The 15,944-nt window shown below is 37.1% G+C and overlaps 1 protein-coding gene across 1 annotated transcript in view; it reads left to right on the top strand.

The window, feature by feature from the left end:
• The window catches only part of stk32a (serine/threonine kinase 32A), a 68,372-nt gene that overhangs the window by 38,034 nt on the left and 14,394 nt on the right, over positions 1 to 15,944 (top strand). Inside the window, exons 6-8 of the mRNA XM_042009360.1 lie at positions 4,948 to 4,985; positions 11,557 to 11,646; positions 14,295 to 14,398. Coding sequence (XP_041865294.1) covers positions 4,948 to 4,985; positions 11,557 to 11,646; positions 14,295 to 14,398 — 232 coding nt within the window. The remainder of the gene's footprint in view (positions 1 to 4,947; positions 4,986 to 11,556; positions 11,647 to 14,294; positions 14,399 to 15,944) is intronic.

The following is a 15,944-nucleotide window of genomic DNA, read 5'->3' on the forward strand; positions in this document are numbered from 1 at the left end:
TATACACAAGCTGTATCTAAGAATTCAGAAAAAAAATTAATTGCCAATGCAGTGATTTCCAATTGCAAATCTTATCTGTTTTTAATTATTTTCTTTTTCTTTTTTTTTTTTTTTTTGCCATTTTGGACAGAAATGTCTTCAGATTCTTAAACTCTCTTGCCATTATGCACTATAGATGCAAACTTCCCAGTGTCTGAAAACATGTGTTTTTTATTTAGATTCAGAGGCTCAGCCTCTTTTAGGTGTTCTTTTAAACCTGATCATATTATAGACCTGTATCCAAAAAGCTCAAATAGTTGTAACATATCTCTACAGCTTTGTCTCATTCAACCTGTATTTTGTTGCACATATCCAGACTCTTTTGCCCGGCGCTGCTGCCATGAAATTCAAGACATTCTCATATTTCTCATGACATGGTAAAATGTCTCACTTTTCAATATTTGATGCTTTCTTTGTTCTATTATGAACATAAAGTTGTTTTAGGATATTTGCAAAGCATTGCAGTGTGTTTGTATTTATATTTCACACAGGACACCAGCTGTTTCTGTTTCCCCAACTGTTTAAAACGAGGTTGTAAATGAGAAAAAACTTCATGTACTACAGCAGTGACAAGAATAACTGATAATACAAAATTAGCCAAATCCAAGTGCCTACACAGTCAGACAGAGTTCAGGTTTTAGCCATTGTATTTGTCACATTTCATCTGAGTAATAAGCAGTTCAACTCATCCCTGATGTGCTTGTTTATGTGTCACCCCAAATTTATCTTAGTCACAGTTGTAAGCTTTTTGCAGATGGCAAAGGTTTCCCTCACAGAGCAGCTCCTTCGTCATACTGCCCTGCTGTGAACAGGCTCGCAACAGTGACGCAAAGAAGAGTGAGTCATTCTGATTAGACAAGAGAAGAAAAATGTAATATAAGGTAAACAAATATAGGACAGTACCTCTAAAATGTATAGAATTCTTCAGTAAGGTGAACTCTGAAAAAGAACAGCTCTCATGAAACTGAGTCTATATATATATATATATGTATATATATATATATCATGTTCAATTTATGAATATTTAACTAATTGTATGAAAATTACTTGTGACTTTTGGAAAAGACTTAATGGTCTCTAAGGTTTATAAAATATACAATTTTTATGTAAATATTATAATTGTGTCTGAGGGTATTTATTCTGTTTTTCTTAAATTCTATTAAACCACATTTACAATATTACTGTTCAGGCAGTTGACTGAAGCGTCTAGTTTAATGTGGATTTAAGAAAATTTGCTATTGCTGACCCATTAACATAGAGTGGCTGTGTTTTCAGCACCTCCGAATTCAATTCATTAACTAATCTTCTTGGATATGACTATATCAGACAGAAATTACTTTAACAATACATAACTAAGACAAATGTACCAACTAGTTATTTTCCATTGTCCTGATATCACAATTAAAGTTTTGTGAGTGTTAGCCAGTAACAAAGCCATCAGTATGTTAGCTTTTGAAAATGTAAAGGGGGCTCACTTTAGCTAAAACATGCTAAGTTTCTACGAATATTAACTTTAAAAGAAAAAAAATTGCCGTCACCTTTACGTTAGCTGGTTGACTTTTACCATGCACCAGCTTTTAATGAGGCATGCTGCTCTGCTTTATCTCTTTAGCCAGGTGTCCCCTCCCCGTCCTGTGGCTTCACAATGACGCTGTGGCCTTTAGCTATAAAAGAAGCTTCCTTGTTTTCACTTGCAGTCTGATTTTTTTAGTGGCAACTCTTGCCCCTCCACTGTCCCTTCGTGCCATCCCTTGAGGCAAATGTCAGCTAATTAAAGGTTACATGGTCGACCTTTTGCAACCCCATCGGGCCCAGTGCCAGCCGATCTGCTAAAGTACCCAGCAGCCACGCTCCATGCTACAGGTTGTCCTAGTCTGCAAGAGCAAGTCAGAGAAACACTGTACTTGCACACAGGTTTCTGTTGCCTTTGATATGCTAAACAGTGCTGTGTTCCTATAGGGCAGCAGACTTAATTAGACAAAACACTCACCAACGCTGAAGATACATTTGTTAAAATGCTTTCTTCATAATACTGTGTCTGACTAAAGCTTGCTCTCTTTGATAGTAGAACAGCTCACTGTGATAGCATTGTCCCTGAAAATGCAACTATTTAAGAATAACATTATGATATTTACAACCAGTTAGTGGTGGATAATTATCTTCTCGCTAGCTGAAAATAATTTTTCAAGTTGAGTCCCTTAGTGGAAGTAGCAATGAGAACTTGAGAACACACTGTACCATTGAGCAGTTTTAGTCTGGAGCCACACAAGAGCATCAGCTAATACAGTTAGCTGAGGACGTTGATTTCCGGAAAATTTTGCTGCAGATTATATTGCTTTTCTTGGTTAAGGGTGTTTAGCGTAAATGAAAGAACTTATGTAAGCACATGTAATACTGGGTATAGTCGAGTGTCACAGACAATGTCATGGTTTGACAAAACGAGAACTGTCTATGTCAAGGGCAGATAAAGATCGGTGGAAATAGAGAAAACAAGGAGAATAATGGCGCTTTAGATTAAAAACATGGCCAGGAGGGGCATAATGGGGCCATGGGCTGTTCTTTGAAGTCACTGATTGTCATCAGGGACGCTTGTTGCCGGTGGCTTTGTGTCACTATGGAAATCCACAGTTTGTGATTCTCTGAAATTGTTAAAAATTCATTTCCCCTCCATAATCTGCTATTTGTTGTTGTGTGGGTGAGTTTTCAAATTAGAGATTGAACACTCATTTCTCTTTTGGAGGTAGTTGTTCAGATAAATGTCAAACTAAAGAATGAAAAATTGCACTGAGGATGAGATCTGTTTGGAAAAGCAGAGGAAGACAAAAGACGAGGAAGCAGCAGACGCTGTGACTTTGTAGATGGGTCTCAGTCAGCACCTGCTCATCTTCTCAGGTGTCCCAGCTACTTAAACAGCTGAACCTGCTGTTCTTTCTTCTTCCCAAAATTGAATGAGATATTCATTTGTTTTCCTCACACACCTGGTACACACTGGCCCCAGACACTGACATGAGGAAGCTTTGGTCGAACGTATTATGTGTCCGATTTTTTTATATTCACTGAAGTGAAAAGATTCATGACATAGTGATTCAGCCGATTGTGTATTCACTGCCTGGAAATTTAATAACCAGTGCATCATGCAGTTTGAAGCAACAGAGTTTTTTTGTGTTTGTTTTGAAGACCTGCTGATAAATAATTTGCCTGGAGAAAGAAGAATTAATATGAGCAAACTAACCCCCCCTCATGGACAGACAGGCAGTAAATTGCCATCTACAGAAACAGAATGTCATCAGCAGTAAAATAAATACACTACCATCTACACAGGTTTATTTGTAGGTGAAATGTTTTTGCGTAATCATTGCAGGTAGTGTTTGTTGTATCCGCTGATCTGTCAACTATGTACAGTTTTAATTTCTTGTTAAATAAGTTTGATGAAACTGTAAAATCTGAACAATTTACAATTTTACATGCAGGTTTTTTATTTTATTCTGGAGGTTTTTGCCAGTTTTGAGAAAAGGGAAATGTTTTTGGTTCAGTCATTCATAACTTTGACATCTGTTTTCACTTGTAATAAAGAAACAAGACCACTTCACCCCATTTATTTCTCCGAAATGATCAAGGTTTGGTTTCCTCTTTGCCAAAGCATTGTTTTTTAGTTGGAGAATACATCTTTACATGTTGCTGCTGCAACCTAGTTTATTCTTAGCAACTAAATTGTGGGAATAATACAGTACCAGCCAAAAGCTTGGACACACTTACTTGTGGATTTATTTGGAAAGTGTGTTCAAACATTTGACTTGTACTGCACATTTTGAAATTTTACTAAAAATTGTATTGACATTAAAACAGTAAGATTGAACTTAGGCAGATTTTGAAACTTTGGCACCCCCTAATGAAGGCTAAATTGGCATCAGTCTTGCATCCCATCTCTTCTTTCTCTCCAGCCAGTATACTTCAGTCCGATGTCTCTTGTTATTTGTCTCTTGTTCCTGGTTTTCTCCATTTATGTTCTCTTGGGTTTATTTGCTGAATCAGCTATAGTTTATAGTTTGCGTGCAAAATGGCCAATATGTGTACGGTTAAAAGACAGCTGTCACATGGCTGGAACAAAGTTGTGAAGTATGGTCTTGCAGCCCCGGGACACTGCAGGGCAATGATGGCTCCGGGGTTGTGCATAATTAATATCAGTGTGCCATCAAAATGAGTCAGAAGCAGATATTTTTTTAAGGACTGAAAGAGATGTGGTGTTGCTTTAACATCAAAAAACAATAAAGTTAATTGACACAGTTGTCTAATTTAATACAATAAAATTAATGTTATGTAGCTTATAATGGTAATAGCATAAGAAATACATTTTACATTTTGATTAAGTTTCAGAACAATGAACAAACTCTTTCTTTGTAAATGCTCTAACTCTTTATCAAGTTTCATGACATTTTTTCCAGTAGTTTGTGTGTAACCTTGCTAACAGAAAAAACAAAGCAGAACAAATGTCAGCAATCACATACCCCTGCCTCGGCTCTGTCCTGAAGAAACAAAGCAGACCATTTGTTTATGCAATCAATAAACCAACTTTTTTATTCTAACAAAAAAATTACAATTAAGAATAGATCAAATAAACATTTTTATAAATAAAAGTCTAAAATTGCAATTAAATTTTTAAAAATCCAAATGAATAGAAATCATCTCAAGTAATTTGTTGAATACTTACCACATGTGCCACTGTGTTTTTAACAGCAATATTTACCTTCAAAGAGGAATATCATATTGTATTGATATGCAAGTTTCTTTAAAAATGTGTGCCTTGTAAAGAAAAAAATTGAAGAAATAAATAGCTACAGGTAATTATATATTTCACAAATAAGCACATTAACACATTGTCACTAATCCTGCTGTTGTTTCTCTTTTCAGAGACATCAAACCTGACAACATACTGCTGGACGAGCATGGTAAGACCCTGTTTTCAATACATCCATATATCAGCAAGGAGGTAAGGTTCAGCTACACAGCTGGTACTGTAAAATTTGAACAAGTATTTAGTTTGCTAACATATAGTAGAAAATATGAACTTACCTAACTTTAATGTCTACAATCCTACATTTAACCACATCTGCCTAAATCTCCAACATCTGGAAGCACAGATCAAAGTAGATGCAGTGCTTAGAGGCAGGCTTCGCAGTCATCATCTCAAGAGGTTTTGCAGCACAAGAAGAAAATAAAAAACGCACATCTGCCATAATTTATTTTAGAAAAATACAACACAGAGAAGGCATGCTCGAATGGATTCTGAAATTCCCTCCAAACTGTCAATCTGAATAGTTTGAAGCTGTGTAACATCTAGACAGAATCCAAAGAATGGAATGAAATGAGATGGATTGATATGAGAGGAATGTGGAGGACAAGGTGATATTCATCATGTCTCTGCTCTGCTGATAGAGAAAATCCAGCTCTGAATGATTGAGTTTCATCACAGGTTTTATTGCCAGCATCAGGTTCACACAAACAGACAAACACTGGGAGATGAGGCAGAATGTGTGTGAGTGTGTGTGTGTTTGTTTACTGTTTGAGAGGCGGAGAACAATTGTAAATCAGTGCAGCGTTAATATAGACTGTAAAATCTTTCATCAATATGTTAATGAAGAGGAATATAAAGTATCTCATGTTGTGACTCATCGTAGACAAATCCTACACAAACCTCTTCCGATGCAGCACACTGTGCAAGTTTACTGAGAGTCACCAAAAGTGTTGAACACCACAACACTGAGTATTACATCTTAAAGACACGACCATTATTGCAACAAAATGCAACAACAGACTCCAAACCACTGATAACACGGTTTGCGAACTGCTCAGGAACATATGGAGTGTAAGGATGGAGGGAGAAAATGAGGATACACATAACCAGTCAAGTCAGGACACATCCACTTTTAAATATAACTGTATATGCAAAAATAAATAAATATGGAAATATGAAGACAAGTGACAACATATAACAATTTAAACCATATTTTCCAATGTATTTATTCATTATTTTGTGTTTTTGTGAATACATATCTATATATGTATTGCATGATAATTGAGATAATTGAAAGTACATTAAAAAAAAATTTTATATCACCCCCCCCCCCACACACACACACCCCCCACCCCCACTTCGGTACCTGTCCGCATTTAGTTTTTGCTTTGAGCCAATCAGATTTGACCATGAGTTGCTCACTCTTGCCTTTGGTTGTCAGAGAAGAGTACTCACTACTTATTTCAATTCATTACTTAATAAAATATGTTTCTGGGCTAATTTTTTTAGTGAGAAATCATAGTTTCTGAATGTTTTTGTATGAATTGAAGCTTTTAACTAATGACCATTAAAGTTGCTGCAGGGCAGATATTACCTTTCTTACCTTTTCACATCATAATACATAAGACAAACTTCTCTCATGCAGTATAACAAAACAGCTTAAAGTGTGAATAATTCTACAAAATATGAGCCAAAATCCTCTGTGATATTCCCCTACTGGTATGTACTCATGTTGAGTTGCTTGTATCATTGGAGAATTTCACTCCCGTACAGAAATAAGGACAAAACCAGCACATGTCGGATTTTTCAATTTGTACATTACATTTTACACTGTCAGGGACCACAGTAGTGTATGGATATACAGGCCACTTGACATCATGTCCTCATGCTGGTCACCAGCCTGGTCACATTTTGCTGTGGGGGAGTATCCCATTTCTTAGCCAGGACTTGTTTATGGTCAACCAATGTAATTGTGTTGGTCATTCTAGCACCTACAAGCTGAACTTGGATATACTGTAAGTGCTGAGCAGCATGGATCCAGACTGATAAGTTTTCAACTGGGGTCTGGATAAATTGCAGGCTATTCTGTCCTTTACATTTCCATATTCTGGGGGTACTCTGTGATGATATTGGCTCTGTGGGGGAGCTCTTTGTCTTCCTGGAGAATGGAGTTACATTCCTGATTTTGACTTGGGGTCAGACTTCTAAGCCCTTTTCACCTAAGCAACAATTGCCCCAAAAGATTCACTACAACATTCCTGAACCTGGCACCCCCAGAAGTCTTTTTCCAATATATCCATCAATATAACAAATAATCTAATAATCTAAATACCATTTTATTCAATAGTCTTGATGATGTTGTACATTGTACTGTATGGAAGTATTGAATCATGATTGTTTTGTGTTCCAGTTTTATTCCTAAGCTAAATTATAAGTACTTTTTATGGAATATAAACTAACTAAAAGCCAGATTTGCCTGGTCTTTATGTGAACCCAAGGGTTCAGTCTGTGTAATCATGTGAAACAGCCTGAATTGTAAATACTCTGTATAATTTGCACACATACAACGTCTCAGAGACACACAGTTGAAAAAGTACAGAGATCTCAGAGGGCATGAAGCATCACAGTCCTGCTGTCACTAAAAAACTGGAAATAGAAAAAGACAGTCAGCTGAGAGTTAGACAGAATCAGGAAAACATTGAGAGATGAGAATGAGGAACGTGATGAGCAAACAGTTTGGAAAGGTTTTGTCAAATAGAACAGACAAAAAGAGAGATAACCATATTAAATGGACAGGTAAAGAGAAAGGAAAACGATTTGAAAGCCAGCTTTGTCAGCTACGAGCCTGAATTCCAAAGGACAACAGATGTTCACCTGTGGTGTCCTTGCAAACTCAGTATGCATGTTTGTCCTCTGCATGCACTCAACCCACACTGTTTTTCTGCACAGACTTGTGGTTTGCCTCCTCGGTGAAGTCTTAAAAAAACACACAGCAGGAGGTATCAGGGCAGGAGCAAGCTGTTTGCTTTTGCTCATTTGAATTTTGCAAGTAGGGACTGACCTGTGATCCCCTATTCCTCTGGGAGCCCCTTCATAAAGTGAAAAACTATTTATTTATGCACAAATGATGTCGCTTTGACAGCAGAACCAAGGGATGGCAATGGAAGCTCCAAGAGTGCTGCATGTACATTTTAGTCCATAATAAAGAATATAGTGGACAAAACTCACAGCCTCACAGAAAAGATAAGCACCCAAATGACATAACGTAAGAATCAAACCTCTACAGCTGTGGAGGTAATCCCAGCAAAACATGTTAGATAACTAAGCCTGCAGGAATAATGCTGAGCCATTGCTCAGTGGTCACACATTTAAACACTCAATCATGGACAGTAGGAACTCACTTTTACTTAACTCGCAATAGCACCTACTTGCTTGTTCAATCCATTTTCTGTATCTTCATGATACCTACCGCCGTGATAATGTTTTCTTTTCCAAAGTCACTGTATCCTGCATTTCTGAACCTTAAAATGGGTCTTCAGGGGTTGATGTGACAGTGCGTATGACCAGTATGTGAACAGTGAAGCCTTCATGTCGTTTTTTCCAAAGTTTTTAGAATACACTTGAGCTTTATTCATATTGTGCAAATTAACAGCTTGTGGGAACTCTTTTTTTTCAAGCTCCAACCAAGTGATGTTATAGCCTAAAACCAAACAGGAAATGATAAAGTCTCAATGTAACGTTCTGTGTTTACATGCCAAGGAAACCAGCAGAACTACCTCCATGAGTGATGGTTGGATTGTAAAAAGACTGTATTTTAGTCCATAAATCAGGCAAAACTTAGTGCTATTAACTGAATGCAATACAGAAATTAGGAAAAAGGACAAACACACACACACACACACACACAAAAAAGGTTTTCTTAAGTTGGTCTTGAACATGCTTTTAAAGCACAGAAATTGCACAGAAACTGCAACTTGAGAATTAATCTACTTTGATGTGTAACAATCACAAGTTGCTAACTCTTGTAGTGGTTGTAAAGTCCAGAGGGCTTTTATGGGTCTTATTTAGATAAAGAACAAACCATTCAATCTTTTTCTTATGATGTGTGGGTCAGGGGTTAATGAGAGCCATGGCAAAACCATCAGTATGTTCTTCTCAACAACTTTGAGTTGTGAAGGATCATTATTGTGTTGTCGAGACCATCTTTTTTTTATCATCTTATCCAGTCAATATCTTGTTTACGTCCATAATTTACTCATTTTGAATTTAGTGTATTCTTCTTTTTAACAGTGAAATAGTTCCTTTGCAGTTAACGACAGCTCAAACCTAAAGCATGAAGAATGTATCCCAGTGTATAACATTCTATGCATTTGTCCTCCAAGCACATCCTTAATCTTTGCTTTGTAGAAATCCTAAAGGTGGTTCCTGATGACCGTTCTCTTGAGCCTGTAGCCCCTGTCTTGACCCTCACTGTTCTTGTTAGTCACTTATAAGTCAAGTATATGAGAAACTGAAGAAAAAACAAAAAAATGTGTTTCCTGCTTATGACTTTCTCCAGCTTTCAAGAGAGCTGTGTAAAGAAGTCTGTGGCTGCTGATGTTTTGAAAAAGATTTATGAACGTTCAACCTTAGGCATTAATATAACCTGGCATTTCCAAGACTATGAATTAGCCCCCCCTAAAAAGTTTATTAAGGTTGGAGACCTTAATAAGGTCTCTAACCTTGTGCTTGTGGTTATACTTTTAAATAGTGCATTTCTTCTTCTGCTGTACTTTGAAAGAAAGAAAGGAGAACAGGGGATAACATGGAAGTTAATTAAAAAAACAGAAGGAAGAGTGATTTGTCATTGCAATTATATTTATTTATATATATATATATATATATATATATATATATATTTATTTATTTAAGGCCCAACATCATTATTTCTTTGTGTATTTTTATTGTAGTAGAGTATATGTGTTTATACTCTATAAATAGTTCACATAGTTACCAGGGACACACTCACGCAAACAATGTGTAGAACATACTTGCTCTCTCCCTCAGTTTGACATCGACACACACATACAGTATGCACACACATCGACTACATTCAGCTCATTAGATTGTGGCTAGAAGGCATGGATTCTGGGCCATCGAGCAGCATGAAGGGACAGAGGTCAGCAGTTTGACTTTGGAAACCACTGACGTTCCTTCACCTAAATCAATGTATTATTCATCCACCCATTTTAGATTTAGTTAATTTCCATTTGCTTGTCGTAAATTAAAGAAAGCCATTGGATTTTGTATATCTAACAAATATAAACAGCATACTAAAAAGAAATTAAATAAATAAACCTCCATAACTGCAGCAGTGGTGTTCTGGGATGCTCTGCAGTTGCCAGGACCAATCCAAAGTATTTAAGGTTGGAAAACTGCTGCAAAGCCAACAGTCATGGACAGCCATGTTTAAATGATGCATTTGGGGGCAAATGGTAACCTCAGCTGACCAACCCAGTAGGAAAGCCATACATCTTATAGAAAGAATAAGCAGTGCATCCCAATTTACTGTCAGAATGTCCCACAATAAGAAAATTAAGATGCAGAAATAGTTTCAAAAAGCTACATTTACTTTGTGGCTCCAGCTGTAACCCTGAAGAGTAAAAGCAAAAGCATTGTACCTTTGCACCCTATTGACAGAAAATATATCTTTATGTTTTGCAAAAGAAATATATTGAAAGCTGCCATCTCCTATACAATCTGTTTAAAATCACCAGTTACCCCAAAATGTATGACTGTAGAAAGATATCCAGGAGGAGATTATTGGAGGAAGCGAGGGAAGGAAAACAAAAAAAGGGACAGAGCAAGAAATATGAAAAGAGTCAGCATTGGACAGATTTTTACTGGCTAGTAAAAAGCACTACTAGATACAAGACAAACGCTGAATTAAGGGGAGCACCTCAGTGGGAAAATCTGCCCAAGTCCAGCAGTAGGGCTTTAAAAGTTTGACAAAACATCAACAGTGCTTACATAAAGGATCATTTCTGTACTTTCAGCACATTTTGGTACAGAAATCAAACCTTATTTCTCCATGTTATTGCTGGCCTATGTGTAGCACTGAAGGTGCCTGCAATGGGCACTTTAGCTTCAGCATCGGACCACAGAATAAAATAAGGTCAAATGTTTGATGAATCCTATTGAATCATTGTGCATGGCTTACTGAGGAAAGACATGGCAGTCCATTGGTGATAGTGATATAGGAAATGTTGTGCTTAAATACCTTAGGTCCATCCATTCTTGTTACTTTGACATTTAACATTTACCTAAAAATGCTTGTACACGCCTTTCATGGAAACAGTTCTGTGCCAAATGCTGTGGCTTCTTTTAGGAAGATGGCCTGCTCAACAAAAAATACTTTAAGAATAGTTTAAGGAGCACAAGAGCAGGTTTTAGGTGTTAACACCAAATAAACTCCAGTCCATCTAAGCCCTACCTTTCTTACGAACAGAACAACCTTATAGGACTTATAGGACTGAATACTGATGGATATCTTCAGAGGTAGATTCAATGCCATTATGGGTTAGAGCTGTTTTTGCAAAAAAGAAAAAAGGGGAAAAAACAGACCATCTCCATATTATGTGCATAACCAGAAAATATGACTGATTGGTGTAAGTGAGGTGGTATAAATGTGTATTTAAAACATTTTATGCTTTAAGACTATGTAACATAATGTCTCTTATCTACAGGGCACGTTCATCTAACAGACTTCAACATCGCAGCTATTGTAAAGGAAGACCTAAAAGCAACTTCTATTGCTGGAACCAAACCATACATGGGTAAGAAAACAATTGGACAAATGCTTTGAAAGACAAATCAACACCTGTTATCTAACTCTTTTTATTAAAAATGACAGTGGAATAAGGCAGGCCTGTTTTACTCCTTTTGAATATGGTTACAAATATCATAAATCTGCTTCACCAACTGTTGACTTTTTGAAACTTTAAGATAGGGAATTTGGCTTTCACGATCTTGTTCTTTGGAAACCAGAAGTTGCGATCAAGGAATGAATATAAGAGAACTGTGGAAAGTCATAGTTTCCACTCGACATCTGTTTGTCATTATTTAGTCCCTCTCAAATGCTCACTGTACTGAAGAAGTTGTTAGATTTATGTTTAAATGAGCAAACTGGCACAATTTCGCTGATTCAGACCCAGTAGCATTTACCTTTCTCTTTAAACACGGCACAAGTCCAGCTGCTGTTGTCACACTAATTGACAGGCATACATAGGAGCAGTGAGTTATTTAGGCATTTAGTAATTCTTTAGAGGAATCTAACTAATTGCACAATTAAATTAATAATGATGAGCCACATGAAAGAGCAAAAACTGCTTTATAGGCATATGAGCTGCAGCAACACAACACAGCATGCTTGTGAGGTTAAAAAGAATGTTTGTGACAAAACATGTTTAAAAAAATTGTAACCTTATTGTCTAAGGACTGAAGAGTTTATTGTCGAGCTGCAAATTCTTGTCTCACCTACAAAGGGATGGAGACGGTGTCCTTGTGGATAATGATAGTTCACTTTTTGCCGAACAGATAATAGCTGTATTCATAATGCCAGTTTATAAAACCTCCATGACTAAAAGCCCATTTATGCTCGACGCAGATGTTGGATATGCAGTCAGACTGACAGAAAATAGAGCAATACCACTGGAAATTGCGGGGGGCAGTGCTGGGCAGATGTGACCACCGAAAGAAACAAACCAGAGAAGAAGAAGAGGAACGGGAAGGATAAAAAAACAGAAGAAGAATGAAGACAAGGACAACAACTGCAGAAATTGCGTGCACTTTTGAAGAAAGACTATATGCAAGTCTTTAGGGCCTGTTGGACGGTTGGAATAAACTTTATAGTGGTGCATTACCGCTGCCACATGGTGTCTGAAACTGACGTCGGATCACAGGTGTGAACTCTGAAATCAACACTGCCCTCTAGTGGAGGAATTGATATAGCAACCACTAGGTTGCAGGTTTTAGTTATTTCCTTGCTCCAACACACCTGAATAAAATCGAATGGATCCACCAGCTTCTTGTCAACTTCTTCATGATAAACCATTAATTTCAGTCAGATGTGTTAGATCAGAGAAACAATGAAAACCTGCAGGATACTGGCCCTAGAGGACCGGAGTTTGACACCCCTGATGTAAAGGATGCATGGAAGTATGAGGACAGCGATGTATGACAACGACTGAAACGGACATCCATATTTACATACGTAAGGGAACATAAATGGGCCTTAAAATTATAACCTCCATTAATTACAACACAGACTTTTCATTAAGCTTAAACATGTCAAGTAAAAAGTTCAGCAGCTTTCAGCAACCATTTGTATTTTTATATCATAGCTGATTCCCTTTACAGTTTTGTGCAAAAAAAAAAAAAAAAAAAAAACAAACAAACAAAAAAAACCCTGCATTGTACTATCACTTTAGAGTGCACATCTGAGTCAGGATGTGAGGAATGTTGATGTAAAAAAGACCACTGCATGAATGACTAAATGGTGTTTCCGTACAAGATGATAGAACCGTTAATGTTATATTTCTCCAGCATAAAAAGGACTAAATACAGCTCCAATCGGATCAGATAGGAGCTAACAGGATTTCAGAGTGATTTAAATGACAAAGTAGCATGTCTATTTGTCTGAATTTGTGTGTGTGTTTTTTTCAAGATTATCCTGGGTGCATTTTGTTGATGTAATAATATTAGATGTAAAATTTGTTCAGGATGGAGTTTGATCTGGAATATCAGGTCTATTATGGATTCACTTAGTAAGTGACTTGAATTTATGTCCCTACTTTGCAATTTTTGTCAGTGCAACAACAACTAGATGCCATTATTGCTCAAAACTAAATCACAATAGTTCATTTTTACATCTGCTAAATCTGATGTAATGTATTTTTTTCCTCATTCAAATGGCCAGTTGTGAGTTCAACTCTGATGCATTAAGTGCCACTGTTACATAAATACAAGAGTAACGTATTAGTTTTATGGGCAAACAAACACCGTTGTCACTTTCTATATAAAAGACAGAAACATCAGTCTGGTTCAGAATGATATTTCTCTTTACCTTTAAGCTTCCATTGTCTACACAACTGATATGTTTCTATTTCTCCTTGACTAACATGAACCGCAGTGTCCTAATACATCTTAAAACTAATTTTAAAAAGTTATGACAGGATTATTTTGGAGATCCGCTGAACTGTCAAAGCCATAAATTAAGGTTTCTGCTGCATAGTTTCAAACTCTTTTTTTAATCATGTACAAAAATCTGTCTGCAACAGTCTCAATAAAAACCATATTTAGCTAACAGCAGTTAAAAGCTGCCTGAATTACAGAAAAACAATGGTTGAAACAAGAAGAATGCACATTTTCTAATTTAAAAACAAAACATATCATGTATTATATACATTGTACAATATGTTCACAGCTCCTGAGCTTTTTCAAAGCTTTGAAGGGTCCCATCCCGGCTATTCCTTCTCTGTTGACTGGTGGTCGCTGGGGATTACGGCCTATGAACTACTAAGAGGGCAGGTAACAAAGACTCAGTGTACTGTCACCCTGTCCCCATCACTGCTCACCTCAGTGTAACCTTGCACACTTAAATGCAGTCAATAATGCATATGCCATCTACAGGGGAGGGCTAAAAAAAAATCCTATCTTCAGAAAATTTGGTGCATGCAAGTGACAAGTCTTCAGCCTCTACAAGACAAAGGGAGGGTCAAACTGTAACAAAGTAATTTAGGTAATTAAAGTAACTGCAGAAGGTGTTTAGTCACGGAGCTAAGACGAATTGCGAACGGAGGATGAAGTTATTCACAGAGCAACATAATTGAAATGAATCTTTAAAGATATTTATTTATTTCATGCTGGTCCCATCTGTGGGAGTTTAATTCTGATGTCATGGAAATAAACAGAGGACAAAATGTCTTGAACCAATTATATGACTCTATTAGGCCTGGTCAGGGAGCTGAAAGCAGTCTGTTTATTTGTGGACCACAGGTGCTGAATTCCCTCACATTTTTCAATATGATGACAGCACACAACAATAAGTCCTGTCAGTACAGTAATTGACACAAAAAAAAAAAGTTCTGGAGCTATCATGAAGGAGTCCTGAAGATTTCACATTGATCTGAAGAGGTTTTGCTTCATCGGTTTCCATAATGCCTCCTAAAATGCATTCTGTCCTCTGTCTGACCTCAGACTGCATACCAAAAGAAAAATCTAGAGTTCGCCATCCAGCTTATTTCAGCCCAAACCCTTTCATGACTTTTTCTAAAATGTTTGTCATTTTCTTCTCTGTCTGACCTCAAATCTCCTCTGGCCTTCAGCATCCTGCAAGGCATCCTGTATCCTGTGGTTTTCAAGGATTTGGTAACCTTCTCTTACTCAGGAGAAGGTTGTCAGTTGCATATTCTCACCAAGAGATTACATTAAGTGGCTCAGAGTTTGACCCTATTTGGCTCTTCAATACTCTCCTTTTCTGAAAATTCTCTAGCCCTCTATCACAATCTCCTTCTCCCTGGCAATTCAGTTTCACATTTGCTGCAGGCTTCCCCCACACTTCTCTCTGCCTATCACATTTCAATGTCATCCATGAAGCAAAAGTCGGATTCAGGGTATTAAAATCTGCACTCTGGATTGTGCAGGAATAGAAAGACTGAGATTTACCTTACCATTTTCCAGCTCCAGTCATCTTTGGATCATTTTGCATCTGTACAATGCACTCAAAAAAACCTAAATGGGTGTTCCTAAGTCAAAGAATTCATGTTTTAGCACAACAACCATGCTAATCTGCTAATTAATGGTTAATCCTAAAGCAACCGCAAAGCTTTGACACAATGAGTTTGATCTTTTAACGAGACTCCCTTATTGCTTGTTTCCTCTGCTATTTGTCCCCCATCAGTACAGAAAATGAGTCTGCAGAAGGTGAGAGCAAGGAGAAAAGGAAGATCAGGCGAGAATGAAGAAGGCCAAAAGTGAAACAACCCATGAGAAACTTTATAACAAAAATAGCTTCCTCTAGCAAGTAGATAGGGATGACTGCAAGTTGTCTGTAATGCCACATCTCCTCCCATAT

Source organism: Melanotaenia boesemani, chromosome 15, assembly GCF_017639745.1.
Source record: "Melanotaenia boesemani isolate fMelBoe1 chromosome 15, fMelBoe1.pri, whole genome shotgun sequence".
Lineage (NCBI taxonomy): Eukaryota > Metazoa > Chordata > Actinopteri > Atheriniformes > Melanotaeniidae > Melanotaenia > Melanotaenia boesemani.